The 24,638-nt window shown below is 43.5% G+C and overlaps 1 protein-coding gene across 1 annotated transcript; it reads right to left on the bottom strand.

Annotated features, from left to right (window-relative positions):
• Positions 1–1,823: 1,823 nt before the first annotated feature.
• GTF2H3 (general transcription factor IIH subunit 3) lies at positions 1,824–24,563 on the bottom strand. The gene is made up of 13 exons (XM_077747968.1): positions 24,480–24,563; positions 21,279–21,358; positions 14,919–15,025; positions 12,856–13,022; positions 10,626–10,688; positions 9,750–9,779; positions 9,575–9,603; positions 8,080–8,154; positions 6,999–7,052; positions 3,722–3,790; positions 3,196–3,331; positions 3,048–3,084; positions 1,824–2,960 (listed from the first exon to the last, which is right to left on the bottom strand). Exons 1-13 carry the CDS (start codon positions 24,490–24,492, stop codon positions 2,891–2,893), a joined length of 930 nt encoding a protein of 309 aa, XP_077604094.1. The 5' UTR covers positions 24,493–24,563; the 3' UTR covers positions 1,824–2,890.
• Positions 24,564–24,638: the final 75 nt, after the last annotated feature.

Here is a 24,638-nt window from a genome sequence, read left to right on the forward strand (position 1 = left end):
CAGCCCAGGTGCAGCTCTTTCTGCCTACGGGTCCTGTCCCTGTGCTTTCATAAAACCACCCTTTTTGCACGGAAGAATTCTTTTTTGACCATTTGCTCCAAACCCCAATATGTTCACATATTTACTCTCTTCTCCATTACTGCTGGAGACATTCCATGCCCTCTTCCAGGAATCACTAACAGTCTTACAAATCATTTTTTGGATTATTTGAAATAAACAAAGTAACTTTTTTTAAAAAAAGTATGGGAGCAGGAATCTTTGTAGATAAAGCCCAAGGGACTACCTTGGACTAGCAGATTGGGTAATAGTTATAATATTTAACTATTTACTCAATAAGGGAGTATTTCATGGTTTTAAAATTAATTATTATGGGACAACGTCTTACTTTTATGACAGCAAAACACACATTATACCAGCTTGCTTTATCCAATGAAAATACCAAATAAGTAAAATTTTGCTAATCTTCCTCCCAAAATAGAATTACAAGCAAACATCAAATCTCTCTTCTAATAGTTTCAGACCTAGAAACTTTTTATTAAATACTTCATACCAATCTATTATTACGTAGTATCTCTAACAATATTTTCATATATAGTTTTAGGAAGAATTGAAATTAAAGTTCTTCAGAGGCTCCTTGTTAGGTCAGCTGGTAAAGCATGCAACTTTTGATCTTGTGGTTGTGAGTTCAAGCCCTACATTGGGCGCAGAGCTTACTAAAAAAAAAATAAAATAGGGGGGCACATGGGTGGCTCAGTCAGTTGAGCGTCCGACTTCGGCTCACGTCATGATCTCACAGTTCGTGGGTTCGAGCCCTGCATAGGGTTCTATGCTGGCAGCTCAGAGCCTGGAGCCTGTTTCAGATTTTGTGTCTCCCTCTCTCTCTGTCCCTCCCCTGCTCATGCTCTGTCTCTCTCTGTCTCAAAAACAAAACAAAACTATAACAAAAATAAAAATTAAAAATAAATAAATAAAATAAAATAGGGGCACCTGGATGGCTCAGTCAGGTAAGCATCCGACTTTGACTCAGGTCATGATCTCACGGTTTATGAGTCCGAGCCCCACGTTGGGCTCTGTGCTGACAGCTTGGAGCCTGAAGCCTGCTTCGGATTCTGTGTCTCCTTCTCTCTCTGCCCCTCATCTGCTCAAGCTCTCTCTGTCTGTCTCTCTCAAAAATAAATAAACATTAAAAAAANAAATAAACAATGAGTAAGAGAAAATACCTTAGGCAAATATGAAAATTTAAATTATTTTATTATAAAAAATTACATCAACCATAAAAACAACAGTTAAAAATAAAACCTAAACAGAATTAAGCCGGTACACAAAACATTTCAAACAAAAAGTAGTAACAAAACCCTGACCAGCTTCTTTGAAATTATTTATCTTTTAGGTATCTGATGGCTCCTAGACCTGAAGCAGCGATTCCCATTACACTAAGGCTATGAAGTATTAAATAGTACGTTTAAGAGACAAGATTCTCAGACTTAAGGATTCACAAATACTTGTCAAGTGACCACCCAAATCTGTGTGTATTTAACAAAGTTATAAATCCAAAATACAAAATCTACCTGAAGTCATCTAACCAAACACCAAACTTACATGAGACTCAGCTTCTGAGATGGTATTGAGAGAAAATTAAAATCTTCTTTACATACAAGGTTGTATACACAAACGGGTTTTTGTCAGCATACATTTGTTTATTGTTGTCAGTATGCATTTAAAAACAAATCAAACCAGCCACCATTCCTGAAAGCCCCTCTTACACTGTGCTGGAATTTGAAAGGACTTCTAGTAACTTCAAGCTCACATAAAAAAATAGGGTTTTATTGGAATTGCAAATAATTTTTCTTCTGAACCTAGAGCATTTGTCAGTAGTAGATCCAAAGCTTCTAGAGAACAGTTCTCCAACATTATTGCTTTNGGTAACTTCAAGCTCACATAAAAAAATAGGGTTTTTTCTTATTGGAATTGCAAATAATTTTTCTTCTGAACCTAGAGCATTTGTCAGTAGTAGATCCAAAGCTTCTAGAGAACAGTTCTCCAACATTATTGCTTTTTTTTCCCCCCTGATTACAAAAGGCAAGAATTCTATGTGGGGGGCAAGACAGAACCGTAAAGAACCCATTCTCCCCAGGAGAGTCCCTCCCCCACCCGCAAACACTGGCTTTCGCCAATCAACTCTCACGCCCGCTCTCTCTGAAGAAAAAGCTGCCGCCAGAGTCCTGCGCCTGCTCTCTTCGCTCACTCGGGATCACACTTTGTACTTCCTTGCTGACTAACTGTTACTATTTGGATGGCTGTGTCCAGACACGTAATGATGTCCGAGAAAAGAAAAAAATATCTGAATCTGAAGCTAAATCTGAATTTCAACAGTAAGGATCTTATTTACTTATTTACTAATTATTCCACTACTGTAAAGGTCAGCTGTGGAATCAAGGAAGATGGTGTATGTCGAGTAGTGCTGTTTCCAAAGCTACGCTCCAATTTCACGGGTCGGGCGTTCACAGTAAGAACCGAACAGAGTCTAAAGCCTGCCATCAGTCAGGTCGGGCTGACTGACAAATGAGCACCTTATTAAAAAAAAACAAAAAATTTTAAAAAGCCACTAATTTGTGCTTTCTTTTCTTCTCCCTTTGTGGCCCCAAACCAGTCAGAAATGATTTGGGGGCACATTGCATAGAATGACTCCCTCAAATAAAGCAGTCCCCCGAAAGCACAGGATGAGGAAAATGGTTTAGAAACCTTTCCTGTAGGAAAGGTCAGTAAAAATTATCCTACGCATGCTGTATTTTTTTCAGGGCCTTCCCAACACAGACTGTGCCGTACAATTTCTATTCACAGGCCCGAAAAGATGGGCAGTGTGTGTGTAGGGCGGAGGTGGATCTTATTATCACGCGGACGCTTTCAGTTTCTTTTTCTTGGCCTTCAGCACGGGAGGCAGCGAAATCTTAAAGGCTGTCCTGAAAGGAGAGAGAGAACACTCCTCAGGGCTCAGGACCTCTCCCGGGGAGCCGGGAGCCGGCCACACAGCCTCGGGGGGTACTTACTCGCAGGTGGTGCAGATGGGACTGAAATTGCAGAATACTGTAAATGTAACAAACAAAACAAACAGGACGTTGAAAAAAACGCACCGTTATTTTCTGACCACCGCCACCCGCGCCACACACAAAAGGAAACCTCTGTACTTGAACTTACTCGACAAGCACACAGAACAGACGTAGCCAATTTCGATGAGGTTTCGGTGACAGAAGCAAGCGGCCCGGTAATCCACGTGAATCGGGGGTGGGAGGGTTAACTGAGATCTTTGATCTTGATCAGGAAGAAAAACCCACTGAGGGGGGCAAAAAAAAAAAAGACAAGGAAGGAAATTTTATTTAAAATATTGGGAAAACTAACCAGAAGCCAGGACATAGACATCAGATACTAGCCAGTGAATAATAAATAGCCAGAATAATAAATTAGGATTGTCCTTCAAAGTCTATCAAGAAATGCATTTTCACCCATCTGCCCGTGACGTCCACACGCAGGCACCGTCCCGCGGGCACGTTCTGCACGCAGCGGCCTCCAGCCACCACCTCAAGTGCATGCTTGTAGGCTCCAACCCCCTGGGCCACCTTCTTCCAATTACTAGCATCACATCTCCTGCTCCCATGTGTTCTCCAGGAAATTGAGTCTCTCACCAGGACTCCAAGTGTCAGGGTCACGGTCAACACCTCCTTACCAGCAAATACTGTAGAAGGGAGGGCTTCTGAGGCACCTTCAAGTACAGTCCCCCTGTGATGTCACAAGCCTGCAAGACATACAAAGGGCTCTCTGCCGAACCGGCACTTGCTTAGCAATTCTAGAGGGATGAATTCTCACCCAGTCAGGTCAAAGGAGAGGAGGATATGACCGAGCAAACCAAAAGGGAATGTTCTCCAAGGGTGAGTGAGGACCGGAGGCTTCCGGCTCCCTCTCAAGGTGCTGAACTATCTTATTTTTCCCTCCAGACACCCCACTCTTTGACCCTCGGAAGACCTTAGTGTAGCACAGTCTATGCCCTTTCTCCTGTGCCGGCTACTGATAACATCTGTATTCTTGCCATGTTTACTCATTTCCATTATGTTTTTTCACAACAGCTTTTAGATCATTCACAGGCCATAAAATTCACCCTCTTGAAGTGTGTAATTCACTGCTTTTTATTGTATTCAGTATTGTGCAACGGTCACCACTATCTTCCTCACCCCCAAAAGCAACCGCATACCTAGCAGCAGTCACCCCCACGCCCTTCCTCTAGCCCTGGGCTACCATTAACTCACTTTCTAGCTCTATGGCTTTGTCTATTCCGGACACTTCATATCAGTGGATTTATGCAGCATGTGTCCTTTCCCCTGGTGTCATGTTTTCAGGGTTCATCTGCTGTGGCACATTATCAGTAGTTCATTCCTTTTCATGATCACATTCTATTCTATTGTATAGTTAAACCACAACTTGTTTAACCCCATTCATCTGCTGATGGACGCTTGGGTTTAAGGGGGGGAAGACAGAGTCAGTCAGGTAAGTAAATGCAGAAATAATGTCACAAGTTATCATTCCTGTGACGAAAAATGGAAGTTGGATAAGGGGACAAGGAGTGACACCGGACAGTCAGGGAAGGCTTCTCTGAGGAGGTGGCCCAAATGAGGAAAAGGCTTAGAGGCAGAGGGAACAGCAAGTGCAGACACTCTCAGGCTGCAGCGGGCCTATGGTTTAAAAGCAACAGCAAGGAGCCCGTGTGGCTGGGGTGAAGTGGGAGAGGCCACGTGCACACCCTATCACGTAGGGAGAACAGGCGGCCGCGGGAAGACTGGGTTTTAGTCTCTGTGTGACAGGGGCCACAGGAGGGTTCGAGCATGTGAGGGAAAAGATCTGATCTGCAATTTGAAAGCTTCGTTCTGACCGCTGTGCTGAGAACTGACTTCGGTGGGTGGAAGCGTGGAAATGGAGACCAGTTAGCAGATCTTACAGTCTTCACCGAGAGGCGGCAGTGAAGGGGAAGACACATGGTGAGACTCAGAGACTACTTCAAAGATCAGATCAACAAGATTTACTTAGGGTAGGAAAGGAGAAGAAGAGAAGAAACAAGTTAGGGTCAGAATCTTGGCCTGAGGTGCGGATGGACTGAGCTGCCAGTTGCCGAGATGGGGATGCCCCTGGGAGGCAGCGTGGAAAAACTCAAGAGCTCCGATTTAGGTATGTTAAGTCCGACATGCCGCTGGGGGTCCCATGGGAGGATGCTGCATAAGCAGCTGGATACGTGAGTCCGGATTCAGAGAGCTTGGTCTGACCCACGCATAAAAATGTGAAGGTCGGGGTGGCAGAGCTGTTTTTTTTTTTAATTTATCTTTTTCATGTTCGTTTATTTTTGAGAGAGAAAGAGACTGAGCGTGAGCAGGAGTAGAGAGAGACGGAGACACAGAATCTGAAGCAGGCTCCAGGCTCTGGGCTAGCTGTCAGCACAGAGCCCGACGCAGGCTCAAACCCATGAACCATGAGATCGTGACCTGAGCCAGAGTCAGATGCTTAACTGACTGAGCCCCTGGGTGCCCCGCAGAGCTGGTATCTAAATTCATGGCCCAGGCAAGATCTTCTAGGAGTTAGCAGATGCTGTGTAGGCTGAAATGGGCAGTTAAAATATGTACTCAAACTTTTTGGTTTTTTAATTCTGACATACAACCATACACCCAAGNATATATACATATATACATATGTATATATATGTATATGTATATATGGCATGTAAGTATGGTTTCAGTACAACAAACACCACGTACCTACCACCAAGCGCAGGAGACAACCGTTCTGGAACTCTGACACTACTTTCCAACCGTATGTCCCACTCTGCGTCCCCAGCAGTAGCCTCAACTCAACGGATCTTTTAGGAAATGGTATTTCTTGTGGTCAAAGGCATTTATCCGTTCAGCAGTATCTTCAGTCTTGTTCCCCCCCCTTTGATTAAATTAAATTTCTGTCTCCTCGTTTGATTAAAAAGCAACATCTAACAGTGCCATCCAACAGAAATATAATGTAGGCAACGTGTGAAATTTAAAATTTTCTAGCCGCATAAAAAAGGGAAAAAAACAGAGTTAATTTTAATAACATTTTATTTAACTCAGTATATTCAGAGTATTATCGTTGTGACATGTAATCAATACAGAAATCTTTTACATTCTGCTCTTCACACTAAGTCTTTGAAATTCAGTATGTACCTTACACTTAACAGGACATCTCGATTCAGACCACACTCATTTCAAGAGCTCAACAGCCATGTAACTATCGTGTAGGACAGCACAGATGGGAAGTTATAATCCGGTCTTTATAAAATGCTCTACTTAGTGATCATTCTTCCATCTATACCTGGTATAGAGAGAGATCTGTCATACTATTCACCTAAGATTTATAATCGTAATTTGAAGATAGGATTTGAAGCGATGTTTTGGGGGTTTTTTCACCCCTTTAAAAAAAATACTTTCCTGTGTTGCTTGACCTCATTTCAACGTGTGAATCACTTTTATAGAACCAATCAAAGTCACTGTGTGGAGCATAAATAAAAATTTTAGGGGCGCCTGGGTGGCTCAGTTGGTTGAGCGTCCGACTTTGGCACAGGTCATGATCTTATGGTTCGTGGGTTCGAGCCCCACATCGGGCTCTGTGCTGACAGCTCAGAGCCTGCAGCCTGCTTCAGATTCTGTGTCTCCCTCTCTCTGACCCTCCCCTGCTCACAATGTCTCTCTCTCGCTCTCTCTCAGAAATAAAGGAACCAGAGAGTTGTTCACCTGAAATTGCTGTGACACTGTGTGTCAACTATACTTCAATAAGAAAAATAAAATACAACAAGGGCCAGGAGATGATAGTGCTCTAGGCTGCAGCAGCACACAGGCTGCGCCTAAAGCTGGGTGCAGGGCGGTGAGAGGCATTTACAAGAGATCAAGAGCACACCATGCTCCCCGAACCACCACCACACGTTCCTTAACACATACCTGTTGGAGGAGTCCTGAATCCGAGTCTAAAACACAGGCATCGATCAAAATATTCTGAAACGAACATTCCGAAAACATTAGAGGAGTAATAATAACGACTAGCATACACTGGGTAACTACTGGGTGCTAGACTATTCTCACAATGGCTTATCTGATATGCAGGACAACCATGCAAGGTAGATACCACGCATCTGCAGCTGAAGCACCCAGGCAGGCCAGGCTGCAGTCACAGAGCCGGGAGGAGGCAGTGCTGTCACTCCCCAGTCTGTCTGTCCCCAAAGCCCACGGCCTTTTCACTACAGCACGCTACCGCTCCAACATGGAGAATATGAGGCATGGACATGGCAGCATTTTGGGTTTAAAACTGAAGTTTTAAGAAAGTTTTTTTTAACATATCAAAAAAGACAATGTCATACTGATAATTCATTTGAATTAGTGAAAATTCACTCAAATACTTGAAAAGTAAAAAATATCAAATCTTTATAAGACCTCCCTGCACAAAGAAAGAAACTGAGGCAAGGTGTGCAGAGAACTGTCAACTAGGGAATCTTGGTCTGAGGCCCAAGGATGGGTCCAAGGACGGGCTAGACAGGGTTATATGAATTCCATGGAACTAAATGCAAAACTGGGCTTCCGTGTACCTTTCTATGGGGACCCCTCAGCTCCTCATGGGCTCCAGGACCCCAAAGAAAGAAATGATTAGAACAAAATATGAATTGCAGATCCCTAATCCACTGAATAACGCCGGTTGGTCAGAATACCTTTCTACGTAGGTCATTCAAAAAATAAAATTAATTCCTTCATTATGAAACAAATATTCTTTAAAAAGAATGCTCTCCCTAGGGGAAAAAAAAGGGAAGAGAGAGAAGGGCAGGCAAACGAAGAAACAGACCCTCAACTACGGACAACTACTGGTTACCAGAGGGGAGGGGTGAGGCACAGGGGAATGGATGACAAGCACAGAGTACTGTATGGAAGTGCTGAGTCCTTATATTGTACACCTGACACTAGTATACACTGTATGGTGTCTAACTGAAATTTAAATAAAAATTAAAAAAAATAAAGAATACCCCCAATTCACCTGCTTCTGTGCTGCAAAAATGACATTCATGAAGTTCATATACTGCAGCGCACTATCTTCCGCAGCCTTGATCACCTGGAAATCATATGCACGTGAATGCCTCGCAGGCACACCCAAGTCCCACCCACATGTCAACACAATGGACTGCAGACACAGACGCGACCAGCACGGCTTTCCTAATTGGGTCTGCCTCGTTACTATTATCATATCCTGTCTACGGCACAAAGATGATGGCGACCATCTCCCCCAGACCCTCCCACTCAAGGGAGAATTCTTGTTTCAGTTTCTAGAGAGCACCTGTGTGGGCACGTATATACACTCACACAAAAATGCGGGCGCACGCACACACACAACCCAGGATGATTACCCAGTGTTCTGCAAACTGCTTTTTAAACAAATAAACTCTACACCCAAGGTGGGGCTCAAACTACTACTGTGCCAGAATCACAGTGGTACTGCAGCTTTGCAATGTGCTGTTTTTTTTTTCAAATACTCTGGTTTTTTTTTTTTTAACGTTTTATTTATTTCTGAGAGAGAGAGAGACAGAGACAGCAGGAGCAGGGGAGGGACAGAGAGAGAGGGAGACACAGAACCTGAAGCAGCTCAAGGCTCTGAGCTGGCTGTCAGCACAGAGCCTGATGCGGGGCTTGAACCTACGAACCGTCAGATCGTGACCTGTGCCGAAGTCAGACGCTTAACCGATTGAGCCACCAGGCACCCCTGCTAAGTGCTTTGATGCTGACAGAGCAAGCTTCTGCTTATTACTCTCTGTCAGAAAGCACTTGGCTATTCTCATTGATTTATTCTTCTAGATAAACTGAATTGTCTCCTTTTTAAGATTTTAACTAATTCTACACCCAATGTGGGGCTCAAACTTACAAGCCAAGGTCAAGAGTCATACATTCTACCAACTGGGCCAGCCAGGTGCCCCTTACTGTTGAATTGAACTCCCCCGACTCTGCCAGGGCAGTAAAAAAAAAAACTCATTAATATTCTGAGAATGCATTGAATTTACAGTTTAACTTTGGAAAAACTGACATCCGAGAGTAAAATCTGGCTCTCCATTCAATGCTCTTATGTCTCTCAGCGTTTTAGTTTTTCATCATAATCCGTTTTACACATTGCTTGTTAATTTATTCTGGATTTTCAATATTTATTATAACTGGGTGTTGGGCCACCAAGCTGGTTCAGTTGCTTATGTGTCTGGCTCCTGGTTTTGGCTCTGGTCATAATCACGCAATCATGAGATCGAGCCCTGCATAGGGCTCAGCACTGACAGCATGGAGCTCGCTTGGGATTCTCTCTCTTCCCCTTTCTCTGCCCCTTTCTCTTCCCCTTCCCTCTCTCTGCCCCTCCTTTGCTCACTTTCTTTCTCTTTCTCAAAACAAAGAAAACTAAAAAAATAAATAGATAAATGGGTCTTACTTCTCATTATGCTTTCTAATTGGCAGTAGTTGGTATATAAACATAGCACTGATTTTTTTCTTAACCTTACCAAAATCCTTGATTTCATTTCCTGATTATCTATAAAGAAATAAAAACAGATTACAATTTAACTGAATCTTATTAAACATATTATAAGGTTTTCCAACCAACTTTTTAAACAGTCCACCAAAACTATAGCAGTAAAATTAGAGTTACAGACCTCACAAAAAACCATAGACTCCTACCTTTAACCTCCTTGTTCATCCTATGAATATCTTATTTTTTTAGCATTAAGGAATTTAAAAATATTATTTGCTTTCATAATATTTATAGTAAAGAGAAAAATAACCTTAAATTTTAAATAAATCCAGCATCTACTTCACTGAAAAGAGAAATGCTCTACTTCCCACCATAAATTCACAAGAGCTATGGGGGGTTTCCAATCAACTGGGCTTTGACCAAAACATGATCTCTGTCCCAGAAAACTAAATCGCCACGACATGATCCTTCTGTGATTGTCCACCACGTCCTAGATGTGAGTACTGGGGCCCTAGGTAAGGCACTACGCCGGGCATGGTAAGGATGTGAAAACCACACACAGGGGAGGGCACCCCCAAAGTCCAAGACGTGGGAACCTCTCAATACTCTCCCAGAGAAATCAAATCACAGAAGACCGGGAGAACGCCACGCAAACAGACAACGTCAAGCGCTCAGGAAGGTGTTCACGCTACGCTAAGTGCAAACAGCCTGTGGGCCTGTGGAGAGACCGCTCCTGAATGAAGCCCAAGGATCAGTAAATGGCTCCTATAATCAAACACACTGTTCCTAGTTTGCAGAAAGTGGAAGGAACACACGCACCCTCACCAGTCTGCAAGATACAAGCGCCCCCGGCAAGAATCTGCCGGGAGCAGGACATACTAGAGAATATAAGAGTTTTCTGTTTCTTTACATTCCAAGTTTTTACAGCTTATCTTAAAAACATTCTAAAGCCAAGATAAACTGCTTTTTGATTACCCACTACTTTAGAATACCCAAGCCTTTCATTCATATGGACACCCAAGGTTCTCAAAATGATTGCACGGAAGATGTGTTTCACACAGAAGACACCCTCTGAAGGATACAGCAAAGAGCTTTGGCGAGGGATCCCGCCAGCAGAGTCTCCGTGTGTTGACCCTTTATGTCACCTGCAAATTATAATAATAATAAAGTTAAAGAGTCAATTATCAGGCATTTTCTTGGACTAAAATAATTTTCAAACCAAAGCATTCTTCATGAATGAGACCAGATGACACATCCAAACCAGGTTTAAAACTACAAAGAGAGATCTGTTCTCAGTATTGCTTAAATAAGTAATTTTTAACATTTTCTCAGTTTAAAATATTCTGTGGTCAGGGGCAGAGGGGCTACAAACTTTCAGTTTGGGGTAAGTTCTTGGAATGCACAGTGGTGAGGTTGGTACACAATGCGAACGAACGTACTTAATGTCACTGCACTGTACATTTTTAAATGGCTGATGGTGACTTTTATGTTACATGTGTTCTACCATGATAAAGAATAAATAAAAATATCCTGGGGTTATCTGGAAAGGTTCAGGTTTGTTACAACCTAAGTGGTACGGAAGGTCACGTGCAGCTGCCTGATCTGAGCCCCTCTGCCTTCCACCCTCAGAGAGCCGCCTGGCTAGCGGAGAGCGGGTCGAGCAAGCCCCTTGGCTGTGGCAAGCAGAGACAATGTCGGGGACTTGTCTGAAGCCTTGAGTGAAAACAGTGAAGCAGCTCAAGAGGGTGGAGAGCCCAGACGGCCCCCTGGCCTGCAGCTGGTCCTGGAGCACTGACACCCCCGCCGTGGGGGAGGTCAGACCAGGAAAGGCCTTGAACACCACACTGAGAAGCTGAAAGTTTGCCCGAGAGGCCAGTGGTTCTTGAAGCGTGGTTCTAGAACCACGTACAGGAGCCTCACCTGGGAACTTAACAGAAATACAAATTCCTCGGCCCACCCTCAACCCACGGAATCAGAAAGTGTAGGCTGAGACCCAGTATTTTGTTTTAACAAGCCCTTCAGGTGACTTTTAGCAGCTTTATTGGGTTGTAACTGACATATCATAAAATTCACTCCTTTTAAGTAAACAATTCAGTGGTTTTTAGTAAATTTAGAGAGTTGTACATGACTATCACAACCCAATTTCAGAACATTTCCTTTTACCCCAAAAGATACCCTGGGCCAGTCTCAATCACTCTCTTGCTGCCCCGGCCCCAGGAAACCATGAACCTACTTCCTGTCTCTGAAGAGTAGCCTTTCCCTTCCAGGTGATTCTGACACAGGCTACAGTTTAAAAACCACAGCCTGCAGGGAACCGGGAACCAGTAATGGCCTTTAAGTCAGGAAATAGTAGCTCTGATTTTTAAAAGGATATCTCTGAGTGGAAAGACCTGAATAGGGACAGACAGAAGTCAGTGAACACAAGCCATCACAATGATCCAGAGCAGCAGTGCTCAACCTGGGCAACTGTGCCCTACAGAGAATATGGCAAAGTCTGAGACATTTGGTTATCACAACTGGGGGATGTTATGGATCTAATGGGTCTCGGCCAGGGATGCTGCTAAATACCCTCCAAAGCACAGGACAGTCCCCACAACAAAGAATCATCCAGCCCAAAATGCCAGTGGTGCTGGGATTGAGTCAGATGACAGAGAATCGGGAGTCAGATTTTAGAGGTACTTCTAAGGCTAAACTAAGTGGATATCATAACTGACTAGATGGTGAATGTGAGCAGAAAAAAAGTCAAAAATGAATGTTTTGAATTTGGAAAAGTAGGTGGATGGGCGTGGCAGAAACTGGGGGTGGAAATGGCGGTGTGACTGAGAGGGAAAGATAATGAACCCAGTCTGGGGCGTGTGAGCCAGACCACAGACACCTCTGCGGAAGCATTAGCTGGAAGAAAGGCTACATTAGAGACAGATTGGGAAGTGTTCACATAGAAATGATAATTAAAGATACGAGTGGATGAGAACACACAGAGGAAGAAAAAGAATGTGCAGAACTGAAAAACCTATTTTTTACAGGACAAGATGAAGGAAAAGTCAGAAATGGAAAAATGGTCCCAAAAGAGGAAAACCAGGACAAAAGGATGTCCTTAGACGCTAAGAGTGGGTTTCAAGAAATAGAGGCTGGCGGACAGTGTGAGCTGCTGGTGAGGTCAGGCAAACAGGCTCAGGCTCTGATGAAAATTCTCTTACAAAAGAGAAAGAACGCAAGTAAACAGGAATCCCAAATCTCTGGACTCTGAGCCTCCAGGACCTCCACATTCAACTGCTCTTGTAAAAAAATATAATGGGTAAAGAAATCCATTACTCTTGGTCATGAGGTCTTTAATTTCTTCAGCAATAACTTCATTCGCTGCTGTGAACAACTCGTATTTGCCGTCCTTGCTCCCTGAGGGGCTGAATTCGGAAGGAGGGTTGCCAGGGTCTCCAAAAAAGTCTCCAAGTCTGCCATTCTTCCCAGGATATAAGAATCGACTGAAACACGGGGGGAAAAACACGAGTTACACCAGGACTCTGTCCTCACTAAACACCCAGATGAAATTCAGCAGAGAAAACAAACAAAACCACACCAATTCTGCCTCAGAAGATTCTGTGATAATTGGCCAACACGAGTCTACCACCAGAGAGTGTTCTAATGATACCTCTGTTTCCTCAAAAGTGAGAGGAAATAAAGCCTGTACTGGGTCCCAGTCTCTTGGAATGCTTCGAGGTGGTTCTCATTCTACTTCCTCAGATGCCACTCGGGAAGAGAGTCACACCGAGTTCTAACTCGCGACTCTGGTTTATCATTTGAGGAATATTTACCTACCCCCGTAATTCAAATCTGGTCCAACCGTCCCTGAAAAGATCCTCCTAGTGCTTCATGATTTTTATAATAATGCTGTAAATATACATCTTTGATTTTTCTAACAACTGACCCCTGTGCCTTTTACAGTTTTCTTTTGATATCTTGACCACATCAGCGACGTCTTTTTCATTCAATTCTGAGAAAAATGCATAGTGATCATGGGAACGAGAGCACTTACTTGGTGGTTCACAGGCTCTTTCAACAGAGCCGAGAGAACAGCCCTAAGAAACGAGAAATGTGGGGCTCCTGGGCGGCTCAGTCAGTTAAGCGTCCGACTTTGGCTTAGATCATGATCTCACAGTTCATAGGTTCGAGCCCTGCGTCGGGCTCTGTGCTGACACCCAACTCAGAGCCTGGAGCCTGTTTCAGATTCTGTGTCTCCCTCTCTCTCTGACTCTCCCCTGCTCACGCTGTCTCTCTCTCTCTCTCTCAGAAACTTAAAAAAAAAAAAAAATTAAAAAAAAGGAACGAGAAATGTGAGGCCTACCCACCTCACATGAAATAGGCTAGTAAACAAGTCACTTCTACCATGATGTGACATCTAATTAAAACATACAAGAGCTGTGTCTTACACGGAGAATCGGATTCTACGGTCGGCATACACGTGCAAAGTATGGTCAAGATTAATCGTGAAAATATGTACCGTGTACACAGTCATGTCTGTGGAGAAGCTGCACACCTACACACCCATCCCAAAGTGACTCACACACAGCCAGTTTCTACACTCCTGTTAGAAAAGATCACTGTTGGGGCGCTTGAGTGGTGTCTGACTTTGGCTAAGGTCACGATCACATGGCTCGAGGGTTCGAGCCCTGCGTGGGGCTCTGTGCTGACAGCTCAGGGCCTGGAGCCTGCTTCTGATTCTGTGTCTCCCCTTCTCTCTGCTCCTCCCCTACCTGTGCTCTCCCTCCCTCTCAAAATTAAATAAACATTAAAAAGAAAGGAATGAAGGAAGGAGAGAGGAGAGGGGAGGGGAAGGGAGGGGGGAGGAGAGGAAAGGGGGGAGGGTAAGTCACTGTTTCTTCTGCTGAGCACCAGATGGGGAAGTTGGGCTAGGTTAAAAGCCTACATAACAAGAAAAACCTTTATCTGTAAACACCAGAATTACACCCGGAGCAGTGAAACATTACCCCCTGAGAACTGCGCAGGGGCCAGGCCTGGCTGAGAGAAAGCAGAATCACACCTCCCACGTTACCTGCTCTCCGGGGCAGACCTACAAGGGCAACAGTGATGGGAGCTGCCTGCCCTACTGATAACTGTCGCTGTTCTCTGCCTACAGAGTATGGCGGACCCTATGTAAGTTACATGTGTTATATGATGCAGCTTAGCAGATGTCAGCTAATGAGATTTCCAATATTCATTCCTTTCAAATGAACATGTACTGATTCTTGATGCTGTTAATATTGTTCAATGCGCTAGAAAAAAATTTTTTGTGGTACAGAAGAGAAACAAACAGGATGCGCCGACAGGCATCGAGACCTCAGGCGTGTCGAGCACTGAAAAGGTAACCACAACGGTCATACCTTTCTTGAATGTGACTTGCTATCACGGCAAGTTTGTTGGAACGATTCATGAATAAGTGAGAATTTCCCAGCACCATCACGGCATCTATGCATTTTGATAAAGTAAACTGTGGAAAATAGAAACCATAAGAAAAGATAAAGCAGCTACCCAAATAACTAGGTTAGGTCTTGAAACGATAAAGACTTCATTTAAATTTTAGACAATTATTCACTGCTGAATATTTGCTCAGGAGCTCCCTCTTCCAAAGCCATAAACCAAAACACCTGAAAATTAGTGTTCTGATTTTACTTATCTGAGATGATTTCTACATCAGTGCATTGTTCCACAAATATTTTCTGTACATTTAAGGAAAGCAAATATGTTACATATTCTCTGATAAAATTACTAGAAAACGATCACGACGCAGAATAGATGATTAATACATGCTGATTAAATTGGTGATCTGTAAAAGTTTTCACTTCATTCAGTCACTAAGTATCCTGAGTACCTGTTATATGCCAGGCAAAGATCCCTTCTCTCATTGAGCTTACATTTTCTTAAGCACTAATATTACTAAAACATGTGGGTGCATATATTTGTAATCCTGGAAAAAAAGCATGTTTCTCTTAAAGAAAAAAGTACTTCAGGCAGCAGAGAAAACACTGATAAATTCCACTTTATTTAAAAATCTATAAAAGATACCTATTAAAATTTCTGTATGACAAGAAAGTGACTATAAACAAAAGTGAAAGTCAAATTACAAACTGGAAAAAAATAACTGCAACATATGATAAGCAAAAGGTGAACTTTTTAATATAAAGAGTATCCACAAATCATTTAAAAAAAATACCCAAAGAGGAAAATGTGCAATGCCCCAAGGGAGAAATACAAAAAGCCATCAAATACACTAAAAGCAAACTGAAACATCTTTTATGGTGTATCATATGAGCAAAAGATAAAACAAGGAAAGAGAGGGGTGCCTGGTGGATCAGTCAGTTAAGCATCTGACTTGATTTCAGCTCTGGTCATGATCTCACCTTTCGTGAGATCAAGTCCTGCACTGGGCTCCATGCTAATAGCACAGAACCTGCTTGAGATTCTCTCTCTCCCTCCCTCCCCTTCCCTCTCTCGCTCTAGCAAGCCCCCAATTCAAAAATAAATAAATAAACTTAAGAAAGAAGGGGGGGGGCACCTGGGTGGCTCAGTCGGTTAAGCATCCGACTCTTGGTTTTGGCTCAGGTCATGATCTCACAGTTTGTGAGTTCGAGCCCCACGTCTGGCTCCACACTGACGCTGCAGAGTCTGCTTGGGATTCTCTCTCTCCCTCTCTCTGCCCCTCCCCTGCTTGTGCACTCTCTCTCTCTCTCTCAAAATAAATAAATAAGCTTAAAACTTTAAAAAAAAAAAAAAACAAGGAAAGAGAATTTATTTGGGTACAAAAAAAAGAAATTCTCATATACCACTGATGAGAGTTCAAAATAAAAGTTTTTCGAGGTGAAACAAGGTGATATGCAGCGATGTGCTGCTCTGTCTATGCAATGTATTACCATTCAACAATAAAAAGGAATGAATTACTGTCACAACATGGACAGATCTCAAAATAATTATGCTGAGTAAAGAAACAGACCAAAAGATATCCCACTACACATTGTTTGATTCCATTTACATAAAAATCCAGAAAATGCAAACTAATCTATGACAAAACAGACCACTGGTTGCCCAAAGGTGGGGACAAGCAGAGAGAAGCGTACAGGATAAAGGAACATGAAGAAAGGGGGTCACAGACTTCTGTGTTCATTATTTTGACTGTGGTGATAACTTCATGAAGGGACACACATGCAAAAACATATCAAACTGAACACTTTAAACATGCGCTATTTTTTGTATGTCAATTACATCTCAAGAAAGCTGATTTTAACTTTGACTTTTCTTTTTCTTTTTTTTTAAGTAGTCTGATGTGGGGCTTGAACTCAAGACCCCGAGATCATGAGTCACATACACTACTGACTGAGCCAGTGAGGTCCCCCTGGATAAAGCTGACTTTAAAAAAGACACCATTAGGAAAATGAAGAGACAAGCCACAAAGTCTTAGACCAGGAGAAAATATTTGTAAATCATATACTTGGAAAAAGACTTATATACAGAACATATGAAGAATTCTTACAACTCAGTAATAAGAAAGCAAACAGCCCAATTTTAAAATCGGGCGTAATAACGGAATATGCATTTCAACTAAGAAAATATGATGGGGCGCCTGGGTGGCTCAGTCCATCAAGTATCCGAATCCTGATCTCGGCTCAGGGCATGATCTCTCGGTTTGTGAGATTGAGCCCCATGTCCGGCTCTGCGCTGACAGCATGGAGCCTGCTTGGGATTCTCTCTGCCTCTCTCTCTGCCCATCCCCTACTCACAGTCTCTCTTTCTCTCTCAAAATAAATAAATAAGCTAAAAAAAAGAAAATATGACAGCTAATAAGCATGTACCACATACATAATAGATGTTTTATATATAATAGTCATTAAGGAAATGCAAATTAAAACCACAGTGAGATACCACTACCTACTTACTAGAGTGATTATAATAAAAAAGACCAAGTGTTGGCAAGGATGTGACGAAACCAGAACTCTTACACACTGCTCAAGGGGATGGAAAATGGAGTGCCCACTCCTTAAGTCTGGCAGCATCTTAAAAAGTTAAACCTAAACTTACCACATGACCCAGCAAGTCAACTCACAGGCATCTAGCTACTCAAGAGCAATGCAAACATATGCCCACACAAAGACTTGTTTGAGAATTATTTGAGCATTATTCCTAAGAGTCAAAAAATGGAAACAATTCAAATGTTCATCAACAGATGAAGAGATATATCCACACAATAAAATACTCTTCAGTAATAAAAAGGAACCACCAATACATGCTACAGCATGGATGAGCCTCCAAACATTACACTCTAAGTGGAAAACAAAATCAAAATACTACATATGCCCAAAACTCACCCAATACGAAAAAGACTATTCAAAACTCTAATAACTATTAAAAATTTAATTCATGGGGCACCTGGGTGGCTCAGTCAGTTAAGCGTCCCACTTTGGCTCAGGTCATGTCTCACCGTTCGTGGGTTCAAGCCCCGCGTCAGGGTTTTTTGCTGACAGCTAGCTCAGAGCCTGGAGCCTGCCTTCGGATTCTGTGTCTTCCTCTCTCTCCCCCTCTCCCTCCCCTCCTACCTGTCAAAAATAATGTAAACATTAAAAATTTTTAAATTGTATGGAAAAGCAAAGGAACTAGAATAGTTAAAAAAATAATTTTGAAAAAGAAGAATTAAGTGAGAGGAACCAGCCAGGGGGAGCCTAAGACTTACTATCTAGCTATCATAATCAAGACACTGTGGTATTGGTGGAGAGAGAGTCACACAGATGAAAGGAACAGAAATAGCACCCAAAATACACGCACACAAGTGCACTCATGTGATTTCTGACAAGGCTGCAAAAGCCTTTCACTGGAGAAAGGAGTCATCTTTTCAAAACTGGCACTGGAGCAACTGGATTACACAGAGGCAAAAAAAAAAAAATGAAAGCTCAACTTAAATTTCACAGTTTATTAAAAAAACCTCAAAATGGAGTGCGGATTTATTTTATTGTTTTTTTAAAGATTTTATTTTTAATCTCTATCCCCCAACGTGAGGCTTGAACTCTCAACCGTGAGATCACAAATTGCATGCTCTGTGGACCGAGCCGGCCAGGTCCTCCTGGATTATGGATTTACACATAGAACTTTTCACAGAAGACACTGGAGAAAATCTTTAGGACCTACAGCAAGGTTGAGAATCCTTACAACACTAAAAGCACAAGCTACATGTTTTAAATATCGAGAAACTGGACTTGATCAAAATTAAAAACTTTCTGCTCTAAAACAGCCACCAGAAGACGATAAAAAGACAAGCTAAAGCTCAGGAGAAAAGACCTGCAAACAAGATATCTGACGAAGGGCTGGTATCTAGGATATATTTTAAAAATCTCAAAATTCAATAGTTAAAAATAACCCAAACACTCCAGCTAGAAAATGGACAAAGGACACGAAAAGACAGGTCAGGAGATTAGCCTACAGGAAGATGAGCAACACATCTCGCTATGAAGGAAATGCGATGGAGACCACAAGAAGGTGGCAAACGCATTAAAACAGCTAATGTAAAAAACAGTGACCACATCAAACACCGGTGAGGAGAAGAAACTGATCTCTCATGCTTGCCGGTGGGAGTGTAAAGCCGTTCTAGAAAACAGTACAGCAGTTTCTCATAGACCCAAACACACGATTCCCATATGTCCTAGTAGCTGCAATCTTGACGTTTATCCCACAAAAATGAAAACTTACGTCCACCCAAAAATCTCCATACAAATTTTCAGAGCAGCTTTTTATGTCATGCCCCAAAACTAAAGAAATCGACCCAAATGTCAGAGCTTTACCAGGTGAGTGACGAAGTGAGCTGTGGCACGTCATTCTGTGGGACCCCGGTCCATAATAAAAAGGGCAACCTCTGATACATGGAATGACTGAATGGATCAAGGGCACTCTGTTTTGTTTTTAAATGTTTACTTTTATTTTCGAGAAAGAGACAGAGAGAGAGAGAGAGAGAGAGAGAGCGCGCGCACACATGCGTGGAGCGTGGGGTAGGCACAGGGTGGGGGCAGGGGCCAGACAGAAGATCTGCAGCGGGCTCTGTGCTGACAGCGCGGACAGCGGGGCTCACACTCATGAACCACAAGTTCATGACCTGAGCCGAGGTCAGGCGCCCTAAGGGCATTCAGTTGACTGAAAAAAGCCAACCTCGAAGGCTACACGCTTTATGATCTATTTACATAACAGAACTACAGCGCTGGAAAACACATTAGATCAGTATTTATTAGGGTTAGGGACCAGGGACTGTCTATAAAAGCGTAGCAACTATATTATTATTGCTATTTTTTTAATTTGAGAGAGAGAACGCATGAGTAGGGGAGCAGGGTGGAGTGGGGGGGGGGGAGAGAGAGAGAGAGAATGCAAGAGAGAGAAAGAATCTCAAGCAGGCTCCAGTCCCAGTGTGGAGCCCAACGCAAGGCTTGATCCCACGACCCTGGGATCATGACCTGAGCCAAAAGCAAGAGCTGGACACTCAACCAACCAAACCATCCAGGTGCCCCAAGTGTAACAACTATAAAAGGAACACAAGGGATGGGGCACCTGGGTGGCTCAGTCGGTTAAGCGACCAATTTCAGGTCATGATCTCACAGTTCGTGGGTTCGAGTCCCGCGTTGGGCTCTGTGCTGACAGCTCAGAGCCTGGAGCCTGCTTTGGATTCTGTGTCTCCCTCTCTCTCTGCCCCTCCCCTGCTCATACTCTATCTCTCTTTCAAAAATAAATACTGCACGGCAAAGGAAACAATCCAGAAAACTAATAGGCAACCAACGGAATGGGAAAATTAACAATAGAACTCCCCTAGGACCCAGCAATAGCACTGCTAGGAATTTATTAAAGGGATACAGGAGTGCTGATGCATAGGGGCTCATGTACCCCAATGTTCATAGCAGCACTCTCAACAAGAGCCAAAACATGAAAAGAACCTAAGTGTCCATCAACAGACGAATGGATCAAGAAGATGTGGTTTATCTNGTATAAAAAAAAAAAAAAAACCCAAAAAAAACACACACAAAAATAAATATTCTTTTTAAAAAAATTTTTAAAGGTGCACAAGGGAGCTTCTGTGTGATAACACAGTTCTTGTGTTGATTGCGGTGGTGGTTACACCAATGTACGCATGTGATAGGACCGCATAGCACTACACGTACACACGAGTGGATGTAAAACTGCTGTGATCTGAATAAGGTCTGAAGAGCGTACTGATGTCCATTTCCTGGCGTCACTACTGTAGGCTGGATACATGAGGTGTCACCACTGGAGGAAGCCGGAGCAAGGGTCCATGGGATCTCTCTGCACCAATTTTTTAAACATAATTTCTTATGAGTCTGTAGTTATTTCAAAATAAAATATTTCTAAATAGATTTTGTTAAAGGCCTACCGATTGCATGGAATATACGAAATGTCCAGAAAGGGCAAAACCGAGACAGAAAGCAGATCAGTGGGTGCCTGCAACTAGGGGAAGAAGCACTGTGAGCAGGTAAGAGGGAACTTTCTGGGGTGACAGAAATATTCTAACATGAAAGTGTGGTGATGGTTACACTATTGTATTGTGACTTTTACTAAAAAAGTATTGAATTGTACATGAGAATGGATGAATTTTATGGCATATAAAGGATTTTAATAAAGCTGATCTTTAAAAAAAAAAAAAGCAATATAAACTTACACGCAATTAAATCAGAATTATTCAAGTCCTCCTCAAGCAATCTTACCTGAGACTCCTTTAACGCTTGCTTTCCCCACCAAATTGGGTTGGTATCAACTATGATAACCAGAAGATTCAATTCATCTTCTGAAAATATTAACAAAAAACAAAAACATTAGCCTCATGGAAGTGTATCAAAGCTAACATCCCCACTTTGTAAATTAAATCCGCAGCAGGCACCACCACGTGCCTTTATGCGTTTATCAACCTACAATCATGAAATTAACAGAAGGCCATGTTCTCCTAATAATTTAAAGCTCTGTGGGCCCTGAGCAGGCTCTTGCCTGCCTTCTGCGCCCCTACGTCTTTGATGAACTAGAAAGTAAGCTCCGTGGGGTAGAGGATCCTTCCTCCTCTGCTTGTAGCACAACTGCCTAGCATGTGGTAGACGCCCAATAAATTCCTAATAATTTAACCCCAAACAGTCATTTTTAAATGCCTGGTCAAGGACAGAACACACTGATTAACCAGTTAAGATGCAACAGTAGTAGAATTTCAGGCACCGGGAGGCTGAGGGGAGACACAGGACTTAGTTTGGCCTCAAGTCTATCAAATCGCCTTGCAGCAAGGCCAATTGTGATTAGGAATCCATTTTGTTTTTTTAACTAGGCTCCACGCCCAGCGCTGAGCCCAACACAGGGCTTGAACTCACAACTCTGAGACCAATACCTGATCTCAAATCAACAGTGGGACGCTTAACCCACCGAGCCACCCACGCATCCCAGGAACCAAAGACAGAAAAGCAGTTGTTAACGTAAAGATTATACTGTGAATAGGCTACTCTCCAAAGTTAGGCACAACTAAACAGGCTAACAACACATGAATTCATTTAACAAACATTTACACTAAGTGCCAGTGCTCGGCACTCGGGATACTGGGTTCAAGCCCTCAAGGAGTCTAAATTCTAACTGAATTTGTATGAAAGACACACAAACCAGGAAGTACTTGCCGTAATCAAAAACCCAGGATGCTCCCTTAATAGCAAAAAGCAGTAACACCTTTCCGCCCCCATACCTTCCTCCTGCAGTCCCACCTCCTAGATCAAGAGAAGCCTCACTCCGTGGAGAGTTCCGCTCACGTATCCAAATCCTATTTACTCTTCAAAGCCCTAAACCAGTGCTACCTCGTTCTTCCACGAACCATCCTCAGGTCTTCCAACAGGTCCTGTCCCCCCATCTGAGAACAGGAACACCAGCCTCCTCTGCATCAGGCGCTGGCATATGTAATCCTATAACCACGTTCCGCGCTGACAAGCTAAGGGAAATATTACTGCCATCTTTCACCAATTATAACATGCACCCTCTCTCTCTCCTTTTTTTTTTTTGTTTATTTATTTATTTGGGGAGGGGGGAGGAGCAGAGAGTGGGAGACCAAGGATCCCAAGCAGGCTCCGTGCCGTCAGCGGAGCCTGATACGCGGCTCTAAGCCACGAAGCATGAGATCATGACCTAAGCCGTGATCAAGAGCTGGACCCTTAACCAACTGAGCCACCCAAGTGCTTTTTTTTTTTTTTTTTTTTTTTTAGCGTTTAACAGTTGCTAAAAGCAGGATGGAATCTTCCAGTGAAGACTGGCAACATTTCTCTTAGTGGTATCCTAAATAAAAACACATCTCATGATCAGTATCGTCTTAGAGGACATGAAGTATGGCATTCCTGTTTTGCAAATGAAAGGAACTTGCTCTAAATCACATGGCCGGCTGGCAAGTAGCAAACACCCTGCTATGAAGACAGATCTGCTGGACTCTGAAGACTAGCTTTTCAATACCCCACTGTCCACCCCCGACCCTCTTTTAATGACACTTAGCACTCACTGTCTCATTTCACAGTGAGCTGTGTTTCTGATCTCTCTTGCCCGCTCTGCTAACTCTACCAGACTAGTCTAGACCGGACTCCTGATACAGTGAGGATTTTTGCTAACCCTGGGATGAAAGAATACAGGCAGCGCACACATAACAATGCCTAGCACAGAAGCAGCACTAAATAACTGTCTTCCACAGGCCTCACTCCTCCACCCACAAGCCCACAATCCACTTCCTCATGGAGCATGAGGCCCCATATCCCACAACTGTCACAGTCACTCCTTGCCACTACCCAAAGCTTGAGACAAAGTGTTGCCTGTCAGGAGAGACGGGTATCGGCGCACATGCACTGCCCTGTGATTTTTCCTTCTTTGGGCCATGCCAGGCCTGCCTCTCTCACAGCCTTGTGGTATGGATTAAAAAAGAAAGGGGCGCCTGGGTAGCTCAGTGGATTGAGTGTCCAATTTCAGTTTAGGTCATGGTCTTGAGGTTCGAGAGTTCCAGCCCCACGTCGGGCTCTGTGATGACAGCTCAGAGCCTGGAGCCTGTTTCAGGTTCTGTGTCTCCCTCTCTCTCTGCCCCTCCCCCACTCATGCTCTGTCTCTCAAAAATAAACATTAAAAAAAAAAGATAAAGGAAGTATGGGCAGTTGTTACACACTCCAAAATGCTGTTTCCACTCTTGCTCTCACAGTCCCTTCTCTACACAGCAGCCAAAGTGCCCTTTTAGAATTATAAATCAGATTGTAGCAATTCTTTGCTTAAGGCCCTACAATGACTTCATATTACACTTAAAAACAAAGCTCAACCTCTTTATCTTGGCCCACACGGGCCATGCATCCGCCGAGTTCTCGGGATCTCATCCCTCTAGCTCATCTCGCTCCCACCACCTTGGTGGTCTTTTTTCTTCCTCTAAGACATTAGGCTCTATAACTGGTAGTTCAACGTACGAATGAAAGTCTCTCCACCTTTCTCTACCCTCAAGTTCCCCATTTCTCTTAGTGTAATGTAGTGGCTCAACTTGCACTCAAGACTCCGTTTCAGAACGTGAGCTCCTATCTAAAGTAGATGCTCCTCGACAACCCCGGTGTATTGTCGCATCTCTTGTCACCCTTCGAAATTACTCTTATTTACTTGCCTACTGTCTGCGTCGCCCACGAGACTGTACCCTCCCCGAGGGCCTTCGTCCGTCACGTTCTCTGCAGTATTCCCCAGCGCATAACATAACGCCTGGCACACAGGACGCCATTCAGAAATCTTTACTGAGTAAATAAACACATTTGCTACACCCCCTAAGGGCCAAACAGGTTGCACCCAGCCCCCCAAATAATTCTCCATCTGGGTGGTCCTGGCCAGGCCGAGCTCGCCCAGTCCCGGGGTCGGAGGGTCCCTCCCAGCACAGCCCTCACCGTCTGACACCATGGCGGCCAGGAAGCCCCAACGCACAGGCAACCAGAAGGCAAGTAATCCTCGCGGCCCCTGAGCACCGCGACTTCCGGCGCCGCAGCGTGACGCAAGGCGGCTCCGCCCAGGCCGCGCGCCGTACCCGCGGCCCCGCCCCCAAGACG

Source organism: Crocuta crocuta, unplaced genomic scaffold (assembly GCF_008692635.1).
Source record: "Crocuta crocuta isolate KB4526 unplaced genomic scaffold, BGI_CrCroc_1.0 scaffold29, whole genome shotgun sequence".
Classification (NCBI taxonomy): domain Eukaryota; kingdom Metazoa; phylum Chordata; class Mammalia; order Carnivora; family Hyaenidae; genus Crocuta; species Crocuta crocuta.